This window comes from Anas acuta, chromosome 1, assembly GCF_963932015.1.
Source record: "Anas acuta chromosome 1, bAnaAcu1.1, whole genome shotgun sequence".
Lineage (NCBI taxonomy): Eukaryota > Metazoa > Chordata > Aves > Anseriformes > Anatidae > Anas > Anas acuta.
Window position 1 is genome coordinate 20469856 of NC_088979.1, and position 18805 is coordinate 20488660.

Here is an 18805-nt window from a genome sequence, read left to right on the forward strand (position 1 = left end):
CAAAGGAAGGAAACAGTAACCCTCATTTTGAATTTAATCTCTGTGAGCACTTTCTTACAGACTTAAACATAATGCTTGCTGTGCCTATTGTGTTTCTTCTCCAGCAAGGAGATAATACTGACTTGCTGTCTGAAGGAGACAGGGAAGCTCATTTCGTAGCTAGTTTACAAAGGTATTTGAATTTGAAATACGGGCTACTGTGAATAATTTGAACTCCATGTAAACCCAAGACAAATTTTTAAAAGGTTCAGGAATTCAACCATTGCACTTTTCCCCAATACTAAACACACTGGAATAAAATAGGAGTGTGAAGTTGCTCTTAAATACTCACCTTTCATTTTTCCATGCCTTGACTTATGGGCATTCTGCATGGCTTGTTTCTTCTGGTTTTCTGAGATTTCCATTCCTATGCAAAAGAGTAAATTAGGGCAATGGTGTAAAAATATTTTAATCTAATGTTTGATTACATTAAATCAAAACTAACAGGTAAACTATTTTAACCATTTTTTTAGTAATTCCAAGTAAATCTTAACTTTGGTAATTCTAAGTAAATCCTTGGGTAAATTTTATCCCAAAATTTTTAGACATGTTTTACTTCACCATGTAATTTTAGCCAGTGTTTCTCTGGGATAAGAATAAGAACATGAATTTGCCAGTAAATAAATAGGAAAAGTTTGCTTTACAAATTCATAAATGGTAGACACTAAGTGCACAAAAAAATCTTTCTACAGATAACTCCAGATAACTACAGATAGAAAGAAAAAAGAATAAATTAGCAAATTAGCATTTCTGAAAGCTACAAGCCACCCAGCAGTAGAACACAAATACAGATTCTGTTTCTTTTTTCAGGCAATTTGAGCTAAGTTGGGGTAACAAACTGAAGTCACTGGTACTGCAGTAGTACAAAATTGGTCCAAGTAAACCCCTAATATCTTTATGTTTGAAATACTCAGTCTTATGGCAAACCTTGTATTGTTCTGTAAGGGGACACGACCTGCTTTCCTTCCACCTTCTCATTGCTTCACCCTCTGTATTTAATGTATTTATTTGCTCATCCACATGGAATAAAAGATTTGATTTTAAAAAAAGCTAGCAAAGCTTTCTGTGGGCTGAACAAACTCCACGATATTATCTCACATCAGTCTTCATAAACTCTGTACTTTTGTCTGGCATAGAGCAGAAATTGTTGTAACTACTTTGCACAGTCCTCGAGTGAACGAGATACCAGGTGGACATTATCTTGTTTATGGTGTGCCCTGTGTATGCCAAGGAACTGCCGTTAGCAGCACAGACATAGCAGAAGGCTGTGGAGGGCAGCATTCCTTCAACCCAGAGGACTCAGCATCACGTCCTCTGCCAGACACCAAAGCAGGCTGTGATGTGGTCGTGGCTGCCATCAGACTGGGGCTGGATCCCACACTCTGGTTTCTCAAGTACTTGTTTGCATAGTTGCATGACTTATATGATGCTATAGTGTGTGGCCAACCCTATGCTATATGCTACCACATGACAAGTGTGACTGATCCGTGCTGAGTACAGAGAAGCCAGACATCTGCTAGGAAAGGTAGCCAAGTGTCTGGTGTCATCTGGAGCCCACGCACAGGCACTCTGCTTCCCTCTCCCTTTGTACAAGACATCGGCGATATATGGATCTGCTTTGTTAGCACAAGCAGACAACAGGGTGCACGGGCTCTCACTCACTTCACTCACATGCACACAAAGAACACAAAAACTGCAACTCCAAAGTAGAATAAAGCAGATGATTTGGTTCCATTTTGCATTTGCCTGCATATCTCTATACTTTTAAAATTCCTTTAATTTTTTAACATGAATTTACAAAGAAGTTACTACAAATGATAGCATCACAGAATGGTTTGGGTTGGAAGGGACCTTAAAGCCCACCCAGTTCCAGCCCCCTGCCATGGGCAGGGACACCTCCCACCACACCAGGTTGCCCAAAGCCCCATCCAGCCTGGCCTTGAGCACCTCCAGGGATGGGGCATCCACAGCTTCTCTGGGCAGCCTGTGCCAGGGCCTCACCACCCTGAGTAAAGAATTTCCTGCTTATATCTAATCTAAATCAGCCTATTAACTTAAAATACAACAGCATTCAGCCATAATTTTGGGGTAGCATAAGTTTCTTTTATTTTATTCTGCAATTCTTTCCTGTATAGAAACAAGGAAACGGACAAAAGAAATGAAAGCAGTTTCATCAGCACAGATCAGACCGCTGTCGTAGGGTTACTATTAGTGGCTTGGAGAAGGATTTTCTGGCCATGGCCTTTTCTTCACATGTATTCATAAAAGCTAAGAAAAGCTAGATATGGTTTGGGAGACAATGACCTGACCAAAGTGTTTTTGAAAATAGAAGTAAAATGCCATTTGAAGAGTATGTGTTTGTTCTTAGAGTGGTTAGATTAGAGGCTTTATGCAAACTCCAGCAAGATAGCTCACAAAATCAACAAGATAAATTTAAACCTGAGGTTGAGAATACTGGAGCTTTGCCACTGGTTTTGGCTAAAGGAAATGTTCAATTATGCCAAAAAGAAGAAATTTTATGGAAAACAAGCAGCCTTCTGGGTAGTGGAGAATACATCCAAGCTACTGAAACTCACAAGACCGGATGGACATTGGCTATTACAACTCAGCTTTGTTTCTTCTGGTTCAAGACACCCATGCCAAAAATGGTACTACTAAATCTGAATAATGAGTATAATTTGAAAAGCAAGTTTCCAGCAGGATGGATGTTACATGGGCAGGAAAGGCTGCACACGCACGTGTCTTCACCATAGTGCAGTCAGTGCCTTAAGAACAGAAGCACTGGGGACCCTCCCTTGCAATCTTTGCTCGCAGCACAATGGAGATTTGTGACCTTGCCCTAAATAAGGGTTAGTGCTATGATGACAAATCTCATCCTTATCACTGCCACCACTGGTGAATGGCTGCCCCTTCTGAGTGTCATATCTTGATTCTCATGAGTTCCGCAGTAGAATCTCATGAGATCCCAGTAGAATAATGACATTTACATGACTGCAGCTGCTACACCTTTGCAGTTTCCCCATGATTGGGGTTTTCTGGAAGTGTGGCCTTCCACAAACGGAATGGGAACACCCCACTGCTGCACAAGACAGACCCACTGCTGCCACCAGCAAGCACTGGAGTGAACCTCAGAAGCATCCCAGCACACAGCACTCAGCCTCATCAACATACTTGCCCAGTGCTCCATAAAAAAAAAAAAAAAAACACTGCAGGAAGAGGTGTAAAGATTTGAAGAGCTCAGGAGCATCCCTCAGAAGGAATAGAAATGAAAAATGCTTAAATTTTATCTACTTTTGCTCAGCCCTCATCACCAAAGGGCAAGAGCTGTGACTTATTCACAGCTCTTGATCACGTTGTATGCTGGAGCTGAGGTTTTTCATAACTTTTGTTAAAAGAGGGATTGTTTGGGCATCATCTGTGTGCTACTCTAGCATCTTCAAATCACCTTCACCCTTTTGCAATATCCGTATGATTTTAAAGTTCCATTTAGGTGAACTGGTAAAGGCAGCCAACACCCTCCCCCAGGAGCATAAGATGTGTGAATAAGCTCTACACAGAGCAACTCATGAAAGTCATCTGTGTTGTGCCCAACAGGACCACAATATGATGAAACAGGGCCTGGAACATCTCCCCCGTGAGGAAAGGCTGAGAAACCTGGGTCTGTTCAGCCTTGAGAAGAGAAGACTGAGAGGGGATCTAACCAATGTTTACAAATATTTTAAGTGTGGGAGACAGAGGGATTTGGCCGACCTCTTTTTAGTGGTTTGTGGGAACAGGACAAGGGGCAATGGCCACAAGATGGAGCCCAGGCAGTTCCGCACCAACATGCAAAATAATTTCTTCATGGTGAGGGTGGTGGAGCACGGAGACAGGCTGCCCAGGGAGGTTGTGGAGTCTCCTTCTCTGGAGATATTCAAGGCCCGTCTGGATGCCTACCTGGGCAGCCTGCTGTAGGGAACCTGCTTTGGCAGGGGGGTTGGACACGATGATCTCTTGGGGTCCCTTCCAAGCCCTACAATTCTGTGATTCTGTGCTAATGTCACCCCCTGATGTTCAGCACAAGAGAAGTTTGTTTTAAGATGTTTGGGGAAAGTTTAGCTGTGGCTGCTTGATTACTTAGTCAAGGTGCTTGGGGTTAATTGCAGCAGCTGGTGCAATGGGAAGGAGTTAAAATTGGTTTTAGAATATGAATTGGTAAACTTGAAAGTGTTTTCTTTAGCTTGTAGATGGACCATCTACAATATATTTGGATGAGATCTTATTTTTGTCATTGTTACAACGGTATCAAATGGGAGAAATCCTCTAAGATTAAAGGGTTTACATTTGCAACCTAAGGTTTATTTCTGTCTTCCTATTCTTGTGACCAGATGTTTTGAGTGAAATTGGAATATGAGATTTTAGCATCTTGTTTAAATTTTACGAATTTCTAAATTGTATCATCCACTTCAGTGCACTTCCAACTCTAATCTGCTGCCATCCACAGCCTGAAGAGCATTTCTTATGAATTATGCCACTCTCTTCCACATTAAGTTAAAGTCATAAAAAGGAGAAGTACAAATCTACAACTACTGCTGCTTGGCTTTATAATACAGTGTCCTTTAAGAACAGATATTTGGGCCAATAACTCAGACATAGCTGCTGGGATTTTGGATGGATTTTTCTTACTGATAGGTCTTTGTGAGCTGCCTGTTGTCATATCCTATATATCACTGTACTCCACAATGCCCTAGAATGACATAGGTTACACTGTAACTCAGATACCATTTTTAGCTGCCCTGGACCTTTGGCCCACAATGACAGGACAAACACACCTGAACAGGCTTTGCTTACACAGCTAAAAGCTGTGTCAGGTAAGAATGAGGCACCAGTCCCAGAAGGCAGAGTGCACATCTGCACAAAGCATAAAAAAGGAGTGGAAAAACAGCAATATTCCCTCTTTGTTATTACCAACTTTTAGAGAGGAAACCCCTGCACTCACCCATTTCCTTATCTTCTTGAACTCTCCTCCTTTCGCTTTCGCATGCCTCCATCCATCTCTTCTTATCCTCTTGCTTTTTTGCACAGAACAAATGAATCTCTTCTGTTGCTCTGTTTATTATCTTAAAGGCATTCTTGACATTAACGTTAAAGTCTTTGTCTCTGCCATCTTCAGCGTCTACAAGTTCCATCTCATCCATGTCAATACGATCCTTATAATACAAGATGTCCCTCCTCAATAGGTCCTTCTTACAGAACACAAGCTGATGGTCAAAAAGGAAGAAAGTCCTCTGCTGGCTTTTGCCTTGCTTTGATATTTTGGTCAGTTCTCCTGAGTGGATGAGTTCCGAGCTCCTGGCTAACACATCTGGGCCCTAAGAAGATATATTATACACGTAGTAAGTAAATAACATTTCAAGAACTTACTATGTGCCTAACCAGTCTCATTTTACTAATCAATTATTAAATGTATTCCATTTTCTCGTACTTTTATTATTAGATCTGAAAATGCTACAGAATGTAAATAATCTTACACAGGCAAACTCAATGAATGTGATTCCGTTCTGCTTTATTTATGCATAAATCTGAAGGACACTTATTAAAGTCACTAAAGAGGGTTCAAGTTCTGATAAAACTACCATAAATCCAAGTAAGATTCTACAGCACCAGCATTAAAAAAAAAAACAACTATTGGTGTAGTCACCATCGTTGGGGGTGTTTAAGGAAAGGTTGGACATAGTGCTTGGGGACATGGTTTGGTGGGTGACATTGATGGTAGGGGGATGGTAAGACCAGATGATCTTGGAGGGCTTTTCCAACCTTAACAATTCTATGATTCCTACATTCCAGCATCATCTCAAAGACATGTTCACATACTATGTGCTGCTCTTCCTGAGTCAAACAAGGTAATCAATAACACAATCACTGCAAATGAAAGCAACAGGACTTTTACCTGAGCAGTGACCAGCTGAAAAGTAGACACTATAAACTACCTACTACGCAGAAAGATATGTAGATGTAGAGGACATGAAGTACTGTACACAGCACCTTTGACCAGGAAAGGGTCAGGCACTTACCTCCCAGTCTACTATAGACACTTGCCAACGCGCTATCTTGTCTATGCTTTCCAATCTTCGTTTTCGCTCATTGATCAGGCATGCTACGTTCTTCATAGCCTCATATGCAGCTTTTATGTTGTTATAATCACTGTGAAATGCAGGCATGTTTCAAAGATCACTTATGCAATAGGAATGATGCAATCAGAAGCTGTGACATGGTGCTATCGGCCTGCATTACCCATTTATCGCTCTACTTAAAGTATTTGAATAAGAAACAGCTGATTCTCAGCTATCTTCAAGCTCACATAACAGTCTGTAGAATTCAGTGTACTGCTGTATTTTGTGCAGGAGCAAATTACTAATCTTGTAAGGAGGCAGAAAGAGTAGATTAATTAATAGAAATGCTGTGTCTACTGAAAACAACGGTAAAACTCCCATTCACCTCAGTGATCCAGATGGAATGCAAGTCTCCTGTCCTTCTTCCCCTGCCCTGCTTCCCTCCTTCTTTCCCTGAGCTCCTCACTTGCTTTTGACTGTACCCAGCCCATAGGCAGGTTCTGGTTCCCCTTTGTGTAGCATCTCTCCTTCCTTCACCTTCCTCACATGGAGTCTCTGAGAAGAGGGAAGGAAAGACTTATTTCTTGCCTTATGAGTTCCAGCTGTCTTCAATCCTTTAGCACAATGACTCTTGCAGAAAAGGGAGCCAGAGGTAGAAAACAGTATGAGCCAGAAATAAACCCTGCAAAGGGGTCAGCCTCACTGTCCTCTTTATCTGCTTCTGTCCTGGTTCCTATTTTCATCTGCTGATGAATGCACTTCCCTTCTACATCTGCACATTGCTCTCTCCTCTCTCTGTTTATAGCTCTGGAAACCCTTTTCTGCCACGCTGTATACAAAAAGTGAGATTAACAATAACAGGATCCATCTCATGTCAGGGAGATGTCCCACAGGGTGACCGCATGATAGCCACACTGCTACTCTTATCTCAGTTCCTCCTTTGTGGGTGTGTACGCCAGTCCTCACTTGTTGCATAAACTGTGGCCTTCACAGAGGGCTGTGCACATCTTCAGTTGTGCTACTTAAAACAAAACAAAAAGCTCCGAAAGAATAAGCTGACTGGAGCTGTGCCAAGGCTTTGCATGAGTGCAGGCGAGCATCTCTTGACACTGGGAGCACGGCCGTGTTTGCAGGCACCTCCGCCTGCTGGGTCACAGGTCAGGAGGGTGGCCACTGTGGGTGGAAGGTGGCAAGAGCTGTCTGACACTCCACCTACGGATTTAGTCACTCACGGAATAAGCTTTCGGAAATTAGCAGCTGGGAAACTGATAGCTGTCTCAATTGTCATTGCAGGGCTTTCCATGGGGCTACAGAAATGAACCCCTGAACGTCAAAAGTCCACAATCCTAAGGTCCCTAGCAAAAACCCCATTGTTTCCAAGGGGAATTTTCTCAAGGTTAAAGAATTGCAGGCTTTGGCCCACAAAGCATTGCCTCAGGCTGTGCCTGGACTTTGAGAACAGGGGTCACGGTGGAACATTTTTCTTGCAATTGTACCAGGTAAATAGGCAGACATTTAAAGATAAAATCTTAATTTAGTCAAAGAGTTAATCAGCCATGGGGTATACTAGGAAGGCTAATTGCCTGCAACATCAGTTCTTACTTATCCCAGCAGAAAATCTAATGTCTGAACATTTTTTTTTTTTTGCAAACAAGTGTTTTGGATGAACCTAAATAAATTGCCCCTTCTAGTATGCAAGCTTCCTATCAGACACCAAACAAAAAAGTATTTCTTGTGGGTTCAAAATATACCTGGTCACTTGGATTTCAGTTCAGGTTTGTATGTTTCTGTGTTCTTCATACATAGCCAATCCCAGATGGTTTACCAGCTACAATTTACAGTTGCAGGTAGTATAAAAACAGTAATTTCTTAAATTAACAAAAAATCTCAAGGAAAAAATCAAATTCTGAGTTGCAGATGATACAGTAACAATGTGCCCTATACCCACTCTGAATAATACTTTTGGTTTCCTGGTCTATGGTAACACTTACAACATGTAACATCTGAAGACATCATACACATCCTACAGGTTAACTGTCTAACAAGGGTTATTATATGTGTCACTGTAATGGAAGAATTCTTTAATTAACTGATAATTTCTATTTTCTGAGGAGCTGTTCTTCCACACTACATTTCCTGTCTTGTTAAGGTCTCCACCCAGATTTATATTTTTCTCTGATTTTCTTTATTGGCATTATTACAGTGAGTGGTAAAGACCCACCTTGGGAAGAAAGGTAAAAGGGAACATTATGCTTGGGTCTAGTGAAAAATTCAGTTTTGAGAGACTGGGATCTTTACACTGCGATGAAAAGAAAAAAAAAAAAAACAAAAAAAACCTGAACAGTACATCTAGCACATATTCAGAAAACCTGGTGAAGTAGCTCAGATAGGAAGAAGTCTACAAAGAGTGTAGATTACAAGAACCCTCAAAGCAAGTTTTTATGGAACTGGTATGGAAATACTGATCCCCAAGTATTCTGTATTTATTTTGGGGCAATAAGCATTAGTCTTCAAGTTACTGGGAGTACACCCTACATTTAGCAGAACTTTTCATCAGAAGACCACAACAACAAATGCAAAAATACCTTGGAAATCCCTGAACAACAACATTCTGCTAACATTTTCTTATAAAATTTTGTTAACATTATTTGCTGTTTCCTTTGATTAATCATTCTTTCTTAGCTTTTTCCCTCTTGGTTCTCCCTGTGCTCTCACAGTTTGTAACTACATTTTCTAGTGGGTTCAAGAAAGAATTCATTCTATAACACCTTTCCTCTGCAGTGTTTATTACTAGTAAATTTCAAAAAACATTACTTTCAAATTTGCTCAGATTGTGTTTTTGTTCTAAGGCCCTCTGCCTTTTCATGTATCCACAACATTTATGCAGCTTCTCCCTTTCTTCTGTGGACTTCCTTCTTCTCTTTGACACAATGGCTTTTTTCACTGATTTACAAATCCCTCCCTCCATCCTATTTCAGCACCTTCCTCTTTTCCTTTTCCCTCTTTCACTTATTCCTCAATTCCATCTTACACACTGACAGTCTCCTGCGCTACGTTTCAGATTCTGTTTTTGTTAATATTGTTATGGTTCCAAGATGCCATCAGGAGCTCCCATCTGTGTTGTATCACCCAGAAGGTTTCAATAATTACATGTTATCACTGATTTAAGATTTATCTTTTTAATTCTCTCACCTGTGCTCCTGAGTGGTATATTTGAGCAATTCTGCAAGCTGCAGAGGGTATTTGCAGATTTTCTGTACAGGCGTGAGAAGAAAACCATCAATGGCAATGTCAATCATCTGCTGGAGCAAGCGACAGGCCTCAAAGAAGTGACGGTATTTGCCCTGTTTCATTAGCTTGGAAAGTTCAATGCAGGCACTGGGATGATTGTTACAGTATTCTGAATAAATAGCAAAGCCTTCTTGCTACAGGAAAAATAGAAAAAAAAACAATCAAAGCTTCAACTAAAGTATTTGACTATAAAGAAGAGTATTTTTTAATACAATAATATACTTATTATATCTAGTTATATTAATTAATCCATTTCCTATGTGGTATCCAAATTCAGTAACAACTGGCTTTGAAACTATATAGAAATCTAATCTGTAATTGTCAAAACTATGCACCTTCTTTGTATGAACAGAGACAGAGGCCTTCGTTCAGTCAGAATCATCAAGCCCAGTACTTCAAGAAATATTTTGCCTTCGGAAAAATCTTGGAAATTAGAAGGCCTCGACAGCTATAGGTTTAGCAGGTGTCTAACACGAATTAAGACTTTCTCCCCCCCACTTTCTATCCTGATTTTCTTTAGGAAGTTGTTGCATTCCCAACTAAGCAATCTAAGATTATTGTAGATATTCCAAATCATCTGTGATCACTACAGTTTTGAAAAGAAAACCTAAAATTGTGTATAATGATACATGCTTGCTAAAGATAAGGAGAAATCTGAAATATTTAAATAATTATTTAACTTAGTTTTAAATAGTTTACATTCTAAAATGTAAGATTAGTACACTTAGATTAGTATTTGATTGGCACTTGTCAAACCTCCTAACACCCTAAGAGCATTTTCTTATCGTGTTTTATTTGTTTCATAACTAAAATCAACTTTTGCGACATACATGTTGAAGAAAGCATGATCCTATCTCACTCAGATGAGGTTCCTCTTTGTTGTACTGTTTCTCAAGATCCTTCAGAAACTTTCTTTGGAATTTGTAAATATCCTCAATATTTCCAAAAATGGTGCTTAACTGGGCTGTGGTGAACATTCCTGTATGTTTGCGACACTGACGAATATAACCCTAGAAATGAGACAAAAAAACTCTTTAGTTTGAAGATACAAAAACAGATTCTACCCTGTAGCATCCCACTGAACTGGCAAAACCCTGTGATCTGCAAGCACAAGTGGTTTCCCAGCCATGCATAAATGCCTGGACAAGCAATTTCAGATTTATGCCCAAATTGATTGTTCCAATCCAATTTCTGTCTCACAGTACAGTAAATGCATCAGGGAACCAGATATCTGCACCACGGGTAAAGCTCATGGCAGGACCCAGTCCTGCCATGCCAGGACCCAGGACCCAGAAGCACAATTAAGAACATATTATAATACTGCCAGAATGCTACTGGTTGTTCAAATCCAGATAGTACTGGTGAAGAGGTAACAATACCAGCAAGACTTGTGTAAAAATATGATCTCTTTTTCCTTTTATTTTCGTTACTTGCAAGAATATCACATGGGTCCGGGTCCTTTGTATCCAGTGTAAGCAGATGCATAACTAAGTCCTTCATTTCGAAAATGCCCTTGAAGCAAATTCTACTCTGCTTTCAGTAACCAATATCAGATCCTATCAGCATCCACATAGCAAGGAGGCAAAGATGAGGTCAGGGGGCTCTTACAGGCTCCAACAATCAGCAGCTGCCACCACACACAGACGGGAAGTCCTCAGGTACCTGCTCCACACAGCTGAGAGGGGAGAGGAGGATGTAGAACAGCAGCTGATATCAAGAAGCACCAGCTGTGCTCAGATTCCCCTATCAGTTACAGTGCCTGGGTGCAGATGTGCCCACAGGGTAACTGGTATGATGGGGGTTATGTGCTAGGCTCCTCCATTTGGCTGCTTCCAGGTTTCTCCCAAATCACTCTGGGAGCAGACAGCTGTAAAAAGCCTGCAGCTGCTCCAGTGAGGTTTACCAGGAAGCATCCCTGAGCACTGCTGGTGCTGTTAGGAACATCCCTGTCTCCTGCACAGCCATCTGCTCTGAGTGCTGTGCAGTGGCTACACTGCATGCCAACCACCACCATCAGGAGGATAACTCCAGCAAGAAGCAGGAGCCTCTGTGCAGCTTTTCAATGTGGATGGCAGGCAATTTGTGAACACAACTGGTTTTTCTGGGTATCTACCAGCTTTGTGATTCTGACTGCACCAACCCTAGTGATTCATTCTAGTGCAGGCCTGGCACATTTGCATTATTATCTGCAGTAGCTTTTCTGGCTCAGTCCCAGCCCTACCTGAATGTGTTTTCAGTGTTCTGCTTGTACCACCCTACAAATTCACTCAGAGGAAAGCAAACCACCTCTACCCCACATGCTGAGCGTGCAGCACCATTTCTCTACTTGGAAAGTTTGTTTGCTGTTCTGTACTAAACTGAACAGGCATGTCTTTAAAAAGAAGAGTTATAGAAGATATGTATTAGAGAGATTTAATCATTAATAACAGTCTAAAAATTAATAGGTCAGTAAAATACGAAAGCTGTATCCTAGAACTCAGCTAACCATGGGAGCAATGCAGCTGTGTGTACAAATTCCTCCCTCATCTTCTAGGCAGCCAGTCAAACTTGATAGCGTATGTAAATAGTGAATCCAAATGACAAAACTTAGATTTAATGTTTGTTTGTTTTTTTAAAAATAACCTGCAAGCTAGCAACAATTTTTTGTCTTCTTGTCTTCCCATTTATCTTTCTTCAAACTGCATTAAAAAGGCCTGATCCACAAAGAGGGAGGAAGAAAGGAAGAAAAGGAAAAAGAAAAGGAAAAAGAAAACAGAAAAAGAAAACAAAAAGAAAATGAAAAAGAAAACAACACTGTTGTCATGTCTACTTTGCTGTCCATGAAAGAATCTAATGAGTGGCGGACTAAAGGATGACAACATGACTAATACAGAGAGAGAACCAGTAAACCAAGTGTAGAAAGAATATTTTGATAGGTTGCTTAGCACCCATTCAGATGGTCAGCACAAGTACACGTCAAATACAGGGCAAATGCATCACAGTCCACATCAGAAAAGGCAAGTATCAGTGAAAAGTATTAAGAAGCTTCTTCTTGACTGAGTGCGGTCTTCCAAGAAAGCTTGAATAAAAAGAAAGAAAAAACACTGTGTTCTTGCTATTTCACAGTTCAAACAAGCAAACTAGTCCTAGAACACCTTGAAAGACTTCATAGCTCCTAAGCATCAACAAAAGTCTCTTTGCTGGAGAAAACAAAAAAAATCTCACCCAGCAAACTTTCTCTTTGCATGATACTTTCATAGAGCTTAGTCTGTGAACTGTAGCAGATTTTATTAATTACTGCAAGTTTTCTATCTAAACCAAGTGATAAAATGTCTCAAATAAACTAGACTTCCTCTCATTTATTTTTATAGAAATAGCAGTCAGACAACTGAACTATTTTTGCCATGTCAAAAGTGGACTTTTTTTTTTTTAAAAAAAAAGGAAGTGGTGCCTTGTGGCTGTCTGTGGAGAGGAAACCCTTATGAGGGCATGACAAGGTTCTGACTGGCAGTGCAATTGGGAATATTATAAGCTGTGAAAATACTCCAGTTCTTAACTTAGATGGGATGTTTTGTTCGCACTAGGTCAGCAGAATGCCTTCAGGTTAAAGCATGTACCTCACAGATGTCCTTGAGATGCTTGATATAGACTCGTTCTGTGTTCATAATTTCCTGTATAACGTTGGTTCTCATCTGATCCTTGTTTTCAGCTATTTTCTGACGATGCTTGCTGATATCTGCATCTTGTTCTTCATCCTGGATACTACTACAATTCTCCGGCAGTTCTTCCTGATTGACTCGCAGCTGCAGCCAGAACAAACAAAGCAAACTAGAGTAAAACAGCCAACTTCTACAGAGCATGACAAGACTGTTACAAAGTTCTTACAATTAAGAGAGGACATGTGACACAAATGTTCCCATTCCTGCCTTACAAGGGGGGGTTCTGCAACAGGATTTATCTCATTATACTCACTGCATATTCAAATAAAGTGCTGAGATTTGTCTAGTTGGCTAAATAAATGGCTTCCTACTCCCATTTTCTGAGAGATAATGTTGTGCTGCCTGTGTATTTTACAGATTTATTTGTCTCCCTTCCTAACAGTTTATGTATTATTTTGGCCAACTCAGCTTATAAGCAAAAATTTCAAAAGTAGACAATTCATTCAAATACTTCTAAATAGTTTCCCTCTGCCCCAGCTGCCAGTCTGCACAATGTGGATAACAGCACCTCCTTTGTCCACTTTTGTCTGATTGCCCATTTTGGTTGAAGAACTAAGAATAGTAAAGGCAGGAGCCACATTTTGCACTTTGTGTAGTACTTAATATTTTGTAGCCCAAGTTTCCTAATGGGCTCTCAAAAAGTAAAATAAATTGTGAAATATATTTCAATGTCGTGTTATGTCTGACTAAGGAGTTCAGACTCCTACAGAATTATGTGGTAATAAATTTTGCCTGTTTCATCAAGAAATCTCTGCAGTAACAGAAGAGAGCAGCACGCAGCACAGCTTTCCCATCTCTCATACAAACTGCTGTGTCCTCTCTGTATACACTGATTGCTTCTGGCTGAGCTTCCTGCTGCCCTCATTTCCACTTGTGAAACTCCTTTGGTTACAAATGGGACACACAAAAGAAGAAGTGAGAATAAAAGGTGTCAGGAGCTAGTGGTGTGATTTTCTACTGCTTTATAACTTGTGAAGTCATTAGGAGTTACACCACTGATGTTCAGATGCAAAAATGCTGATGATCAGGCCCTTCATTTAGATGTAATGCCACAGTCATTGCTTCATTCCGTTCTACTATAAGGAACCTTGCCTGACAATGGTGCAAAAACAACAGTTACTCACCCTGACAAAGCTAGCTGGAAACCAGGCTTCCTTGTCCTCAATTCTTCCCCACCACCAGTCTTTGTTGGAAGCTTCTAGGACTCTAATGACATCTCCAGCTTTGAATCCCAGCTCTTGATCGTCCATAGTCACATGGTCCCAGAGAGCTTCTGCATGGACAATGCTGCCATCGCTTATCAGCTGAGATGGGAAGAGAAAGAGGATGTGAAAGACAAAGGATAAACAATGAACTATTTATAAATTCCTAAAAAGACCAAAATGTCTCACTAGAGTGCCTGAGATTAATCCTTTTACAAGATGAAATTAAAACTTCTGGATCTTCAGAAACCCATGCATGCATTTACTAGAGTAAGAATGATTAGAGTCCTACTCCAGAGCAGTTAGATAGCTAATGAATTAGGGTCTCAGCTAAGTCCTAGTCACCATGCTCTTCCCTTGGCATCTGCTCTGGGACTCTGTCAGAGGCAGGATGCCGCTGCTGCTGGATACTTCATCATGATGCCTGCAGTCATTACTCTTTTTATTAATAAAAAACCTCAGGCCTGAGGAAAACATGCACTCCATCCCAATAACAATGCAAAGATTCCCCACAGCAGCTTGCAGCCCAGGATGTTACCTCATTAATGGCGAGCTGTTCCCCTCCAGGCTGCAGGTATCTCGGTGTGGCTTGGCAGAGTTCCTCATAACTGTAATCTTCCTCGCTGCCATTGTCATCCACCAACGCTGAGGATTCTGTCCCACCATCTGCAGCAGCTAAAACAAAGGTGGAACAGCTGTTTGTGCAATCATTTTTATACAGGCGCCTATTCCAAAAACAAAACAATGTGAAAGGAATTGCTTAGGAGTTGCCTTTGTTGTTACAAGTATAACAATAACAATGAAAGTGTAGGGTTCTCAGGAAAGCCACTTTTCTCTTGTGAAATACTTTTTACTCTTCTTTGTAATTTTCTCATTTAGTATGGGATGAAACAGAAATATTCTCTTTTGTCTGTGTTAAAAATAGAACTACAAACTTTTTTTTTTTTTTTTAATTGCAGAGGAAATGTAAAACAATCTGAACCAGAAGAGAGGTGTTGGTGCAGTTCCCCACAGCACAGCACGTGAGAGCTCTTGTGGGCTACTGGCAGCCAGAGGGGGCCACTGCCAGCCCCCAGCTGTCACATCCCTCTGCACACTCCCACTGGGACACAGTGGGATTGTAAGGGGTGGGCACCCCACACCTTGTAAAGAAGCACAGGTCAGAGCTACGATGAGCCTCACCGTGTCTATACAGCCACATAAGCCATCGAATATCATCGAAGGAGAAGGACTGATGTGGGGAGCAGTAATACCATCTGACTCGGATCCACACACCCAAAAAGTGCTAGACCCTTTTATACCAGGCTTGCCTTTGAAAGCCAGCTGTAACATCCAAACCAGATCTGGGGAGGAGCTAATAACCACAAGGTGTTCATGGCCAGTGCTTGAGTGCACCCTCTGATCCCCCTCAATTTATCCTTAAAGGTCTATTCCTGCAGCTGGCCCAAGCCACAAATAAACATTGTCTGAAGATCGCACAGTGCTCAAGAATTCCAATCACAAATAATATTTGAAATATGCTGCTAGTGTTTAACTCCCTTTTCAATGGTTGTGGCATCCCAGATAAGCTCCCATGTGGACGAGCCAGCACAGCATCCCCTTCACTTTCAAAGGGGAAGGACCTTTCAGATGCATTCTTGAACCTGCCGCTGCCTCCTGCCCCTGCCTCTCTGCCCTGCTCTGTGCCCGTGCTCTGACTCTGGGCTCCAGAAGCATGAACATGGCAGGGAGATGGCTTTGCTGTGCCCCACACTGTGCCACAATTGACACGCTGCAGCCTGTCAGCTATTTGCTTTATGGGCAGAACCACTTCCACCCCCCGCCTCGTAGGTGCTCGTACCATTGCTAGCATCTCTGGTCGTCCCTGTAATCATTTGCGGAAGAGATCAAAGCTGGCAGCTGCACAAATTAACTAAAAAGATTTTTGTTTTCTTTAAAAGTGGAAAAATATGCCATCATCTCTATTCTACTGCTCCGTTCTACCCCCCAGCATTTTACACAGGCACTCACGTTAATGGTATAATGACCTAACTGGGGAGGATGCCGAATCCCTAATTAAAAAAAATAAATAAATAAAAAAACTTTTCCCCTAAAGACTCATAAACCTGAGCACTGTCAAACTTCTCAAATACATCCTGTAAAACTTCCTGCAACTGCTTTATTAAAAAAAATCTGCAAATAAATAATTCACAAAAATCGATTTTTTGCTTGTAAATCATCAACAACAAAAAAAATCACCCCAGTGATTCTTTATCCATCCTTCCTGCACCATCAGTGCTGCCTGCTGGTTTTGTTCCAGTACCGGTGGCACATCAAAACACCCTAATTCCTTTAGATCCAGATGAAAAATGAGTGGAGTTTGGGGACTGATCGCTGTTCGCTGTTCCTCACCGAGCCCACATGCCTGCATTGTCTGTGCAGTCACGCTCGAGCGAAACGCAGCCCCAGTGCCTGTTCCTCTGCTGGCAAGCGGCAGGGACGGGATGCAAAAAACTCACAAAACTTAAAGGGACGATGTGGGACCGACTATGTCCCCTGTCACCAGACCACTGCCGCCAAGCCCCCTCCGTCGCAGCAGACCCCCTCAACCCACAAAGCAACGTGCTCCCAGCACTTCATACTCACACGTACCCATCTGCAGGCTCTCCAGGCTCCAAAATCTCGCCATCCCACCGCGGGCTACCATGCTGCCGCCGCCCTGGGCCTGGCAGAGAAGGGTCTCGCTTTGCCCCCACAGCCACCTCGCCTCACACCGCTGCGGGCTGACCCGGAGGGTTCGGGGGCGACACGGATGGGATGTGGCTGTGGGGCTGCCGGAGGCTGCCGGGTGCTGGCGGGGAGGGAGGGCCGGGAAGGCAGCAGGAGGCGGCTCCCCTGGTGCCGGGGAGGGCCTTGGGTTGTCGGCAGAGAAGGGTGAGCTCAGTGCCGGGTGTAGCCACCACCGCTCAACGGGAACAGCCGGAGGGGTGTGGGGTGTTCCTGGTGTTGCAGCAGCGGGTATCAGCCCGTCTCTGACTCGTTACGCCAGCTACAAGTCCAGCAGGGAGCAACAAAGGAGTTGTTTTTTGTTGTTTTTTTTTTTTTTTATCAGTTTTTGCGTGGCTGTTAAAACTTCTGCCGTGCTGCTAAATGCTGTGTCATTATGTAGGGCACGGGCAGCAGAAATGCCAAGGCTGCGGCAGGGTGCCCCATGGGAGAAAGGGGAGGGGGGGTGAAGGCATTTTCTCACACAAACCTCAAGTAGGGAGTGAAAACAGGGTGCCCGAGCAGCAGGGCTTCAGTACCTCAGCTCCTTTGCTTGCCCCAGCTCAGCATTTACGCCCCCAACCTCTATGCTGTTTCTCCCTCATGCGTGGGCGAGCAGATGTGGGAGCTCCGCAGCCCCCGCTGCACCCCACGCTCGGAGGTTTTCCACGCATGTCACAGCCCTCCAGTGACGAGCTGGGAAGCTCCACCACCTTCATGAATCATCCTCCACCTGCACGCTGTGTCGTTGCTCACCTCAGCCCATGCTTTAGCCGGGACCTGCCCCCTCCAGCGGGACACTGGCCGAGCCATTTTCACACACAGCCGTCTCTCAGCACCCACCAACAGCCATGTGGCTTCCCACAGCCTCAGAGGGAGGCTGACAGGCCAAGCATCACACGGCGATGTTAATGCCATCTTCTCACAAAAATCCAGACTATGCTGCCCATGACCGGGGACCAGGAGGAATTCCTTTCTGAACTGCCCAACTTCCCTGTTATTTCTTGCTGCAGGCAGACTTGGTGGATCTCACAGTAAGCTACTACGTATTACACGATGCTTACTCACATACCCACGCATTCTTCTCAGAGTCGGTAAAACACAACTGAACAAACAGGAACCAGCTAAAGAAACACTCGTGTATGTCACTGTGAAGTGCCGACCACCCTGGGACCTGCAAGTGAAGGCTTCGCGCGTCTCAGCGGCCACAACACAAGCCCTCAGCCATGTCAAAACCCTACTTGCAGGGGAAAAAACGTCTGAACCGCCATGGGAAAACCAGATCGAAAGCCACGCCACTCTTCGAGAAGAGACATTAAAAATGATCTGTGAAAACCAGTCTTGTGGCTTGACTGTCGCAAACTGGAGCGGAACGGGTGCGTTTGCCCGATGACTCACCCAGCGCGACCGTGTGGGCCGCTGCCAGGCGGGGAGAGCTGTTCTGCCTCCTCTGCACGCTCACAGCTAGCGATTGTGCGGCCCTAAACGGAGCTGCCAAAGTGCTCGCTTGGGGTGAGCTGGTGGAGGGTTCATTTCCTCGCCCCATCGGCCGGGGACAGGCGGCGCGGGCTGTCCTTGGCAGTGGCAGCCCAGCTACCGTGCCCAAACGCACGCTGAGCAGCCTTGCCCAACGCTGAAAGGGCTGTGGAGAGTACACACTAAAATACCAAAAGCTAATTCACCACCTGGGGAATATCTGGTTGTAGATACCCCTCTGGTGACAGATCCCAGCTCAGCG

At 43.0% G+C, this 18805-nt stretch overlaps 1 protein-coding gene across 10 annotated transcripts in view; it reads right to left on the minus strand.

The window, feature by feature from the left end:
• Positions 1 to 18805, minus strand: part of SPATA13 (spermatogenesis associated 13) — a 164348-nt gene that overhangs the window by 5755 nt on the left and 139788 nt on the right. For 8 of the 10 annotated variants that reach the window (XM_068671741.1, XM_068671752.1, XM_068671789.1 and 5 more), the window contains 8 exons: positions 14861 to 14997; positions 14245 to 14424; positions 13019 to 13204; positions 10253 to 10432; positions 9324 to 9556; positions 6093 to 6222; positions 5018 to 5390; positions 332 to 406 (listed from right to left, as the gene is read on the minus strand). In XM_068671741.1, the coding sequence (XP_068527842.1) occupies positions 332 to 406; positions 5018 to 5390; positions 6093 to 6222; positions 9324 to 9556; positions 10253 to 10432; positions 13019 to 13204; positions 14245 to 14424; positions 14861 to 14997 (1494 nt within the window). Of the gene's footprint in view, positions 1 to 331; positions 407 to 5017; positions 5391 to 6092; positions 6223 to 9323; positions 9557 to 10252; positions 10433 to 13018; positions 13205 to 14244; positions 14425 to 14860; positions 15048 to 16953; positions 17187 to 18805 lie in introns of those variants that run through there. The other 2 variants (XM_068671807.1, XM_068671813.1) reach the window with 2 other exon arrangements.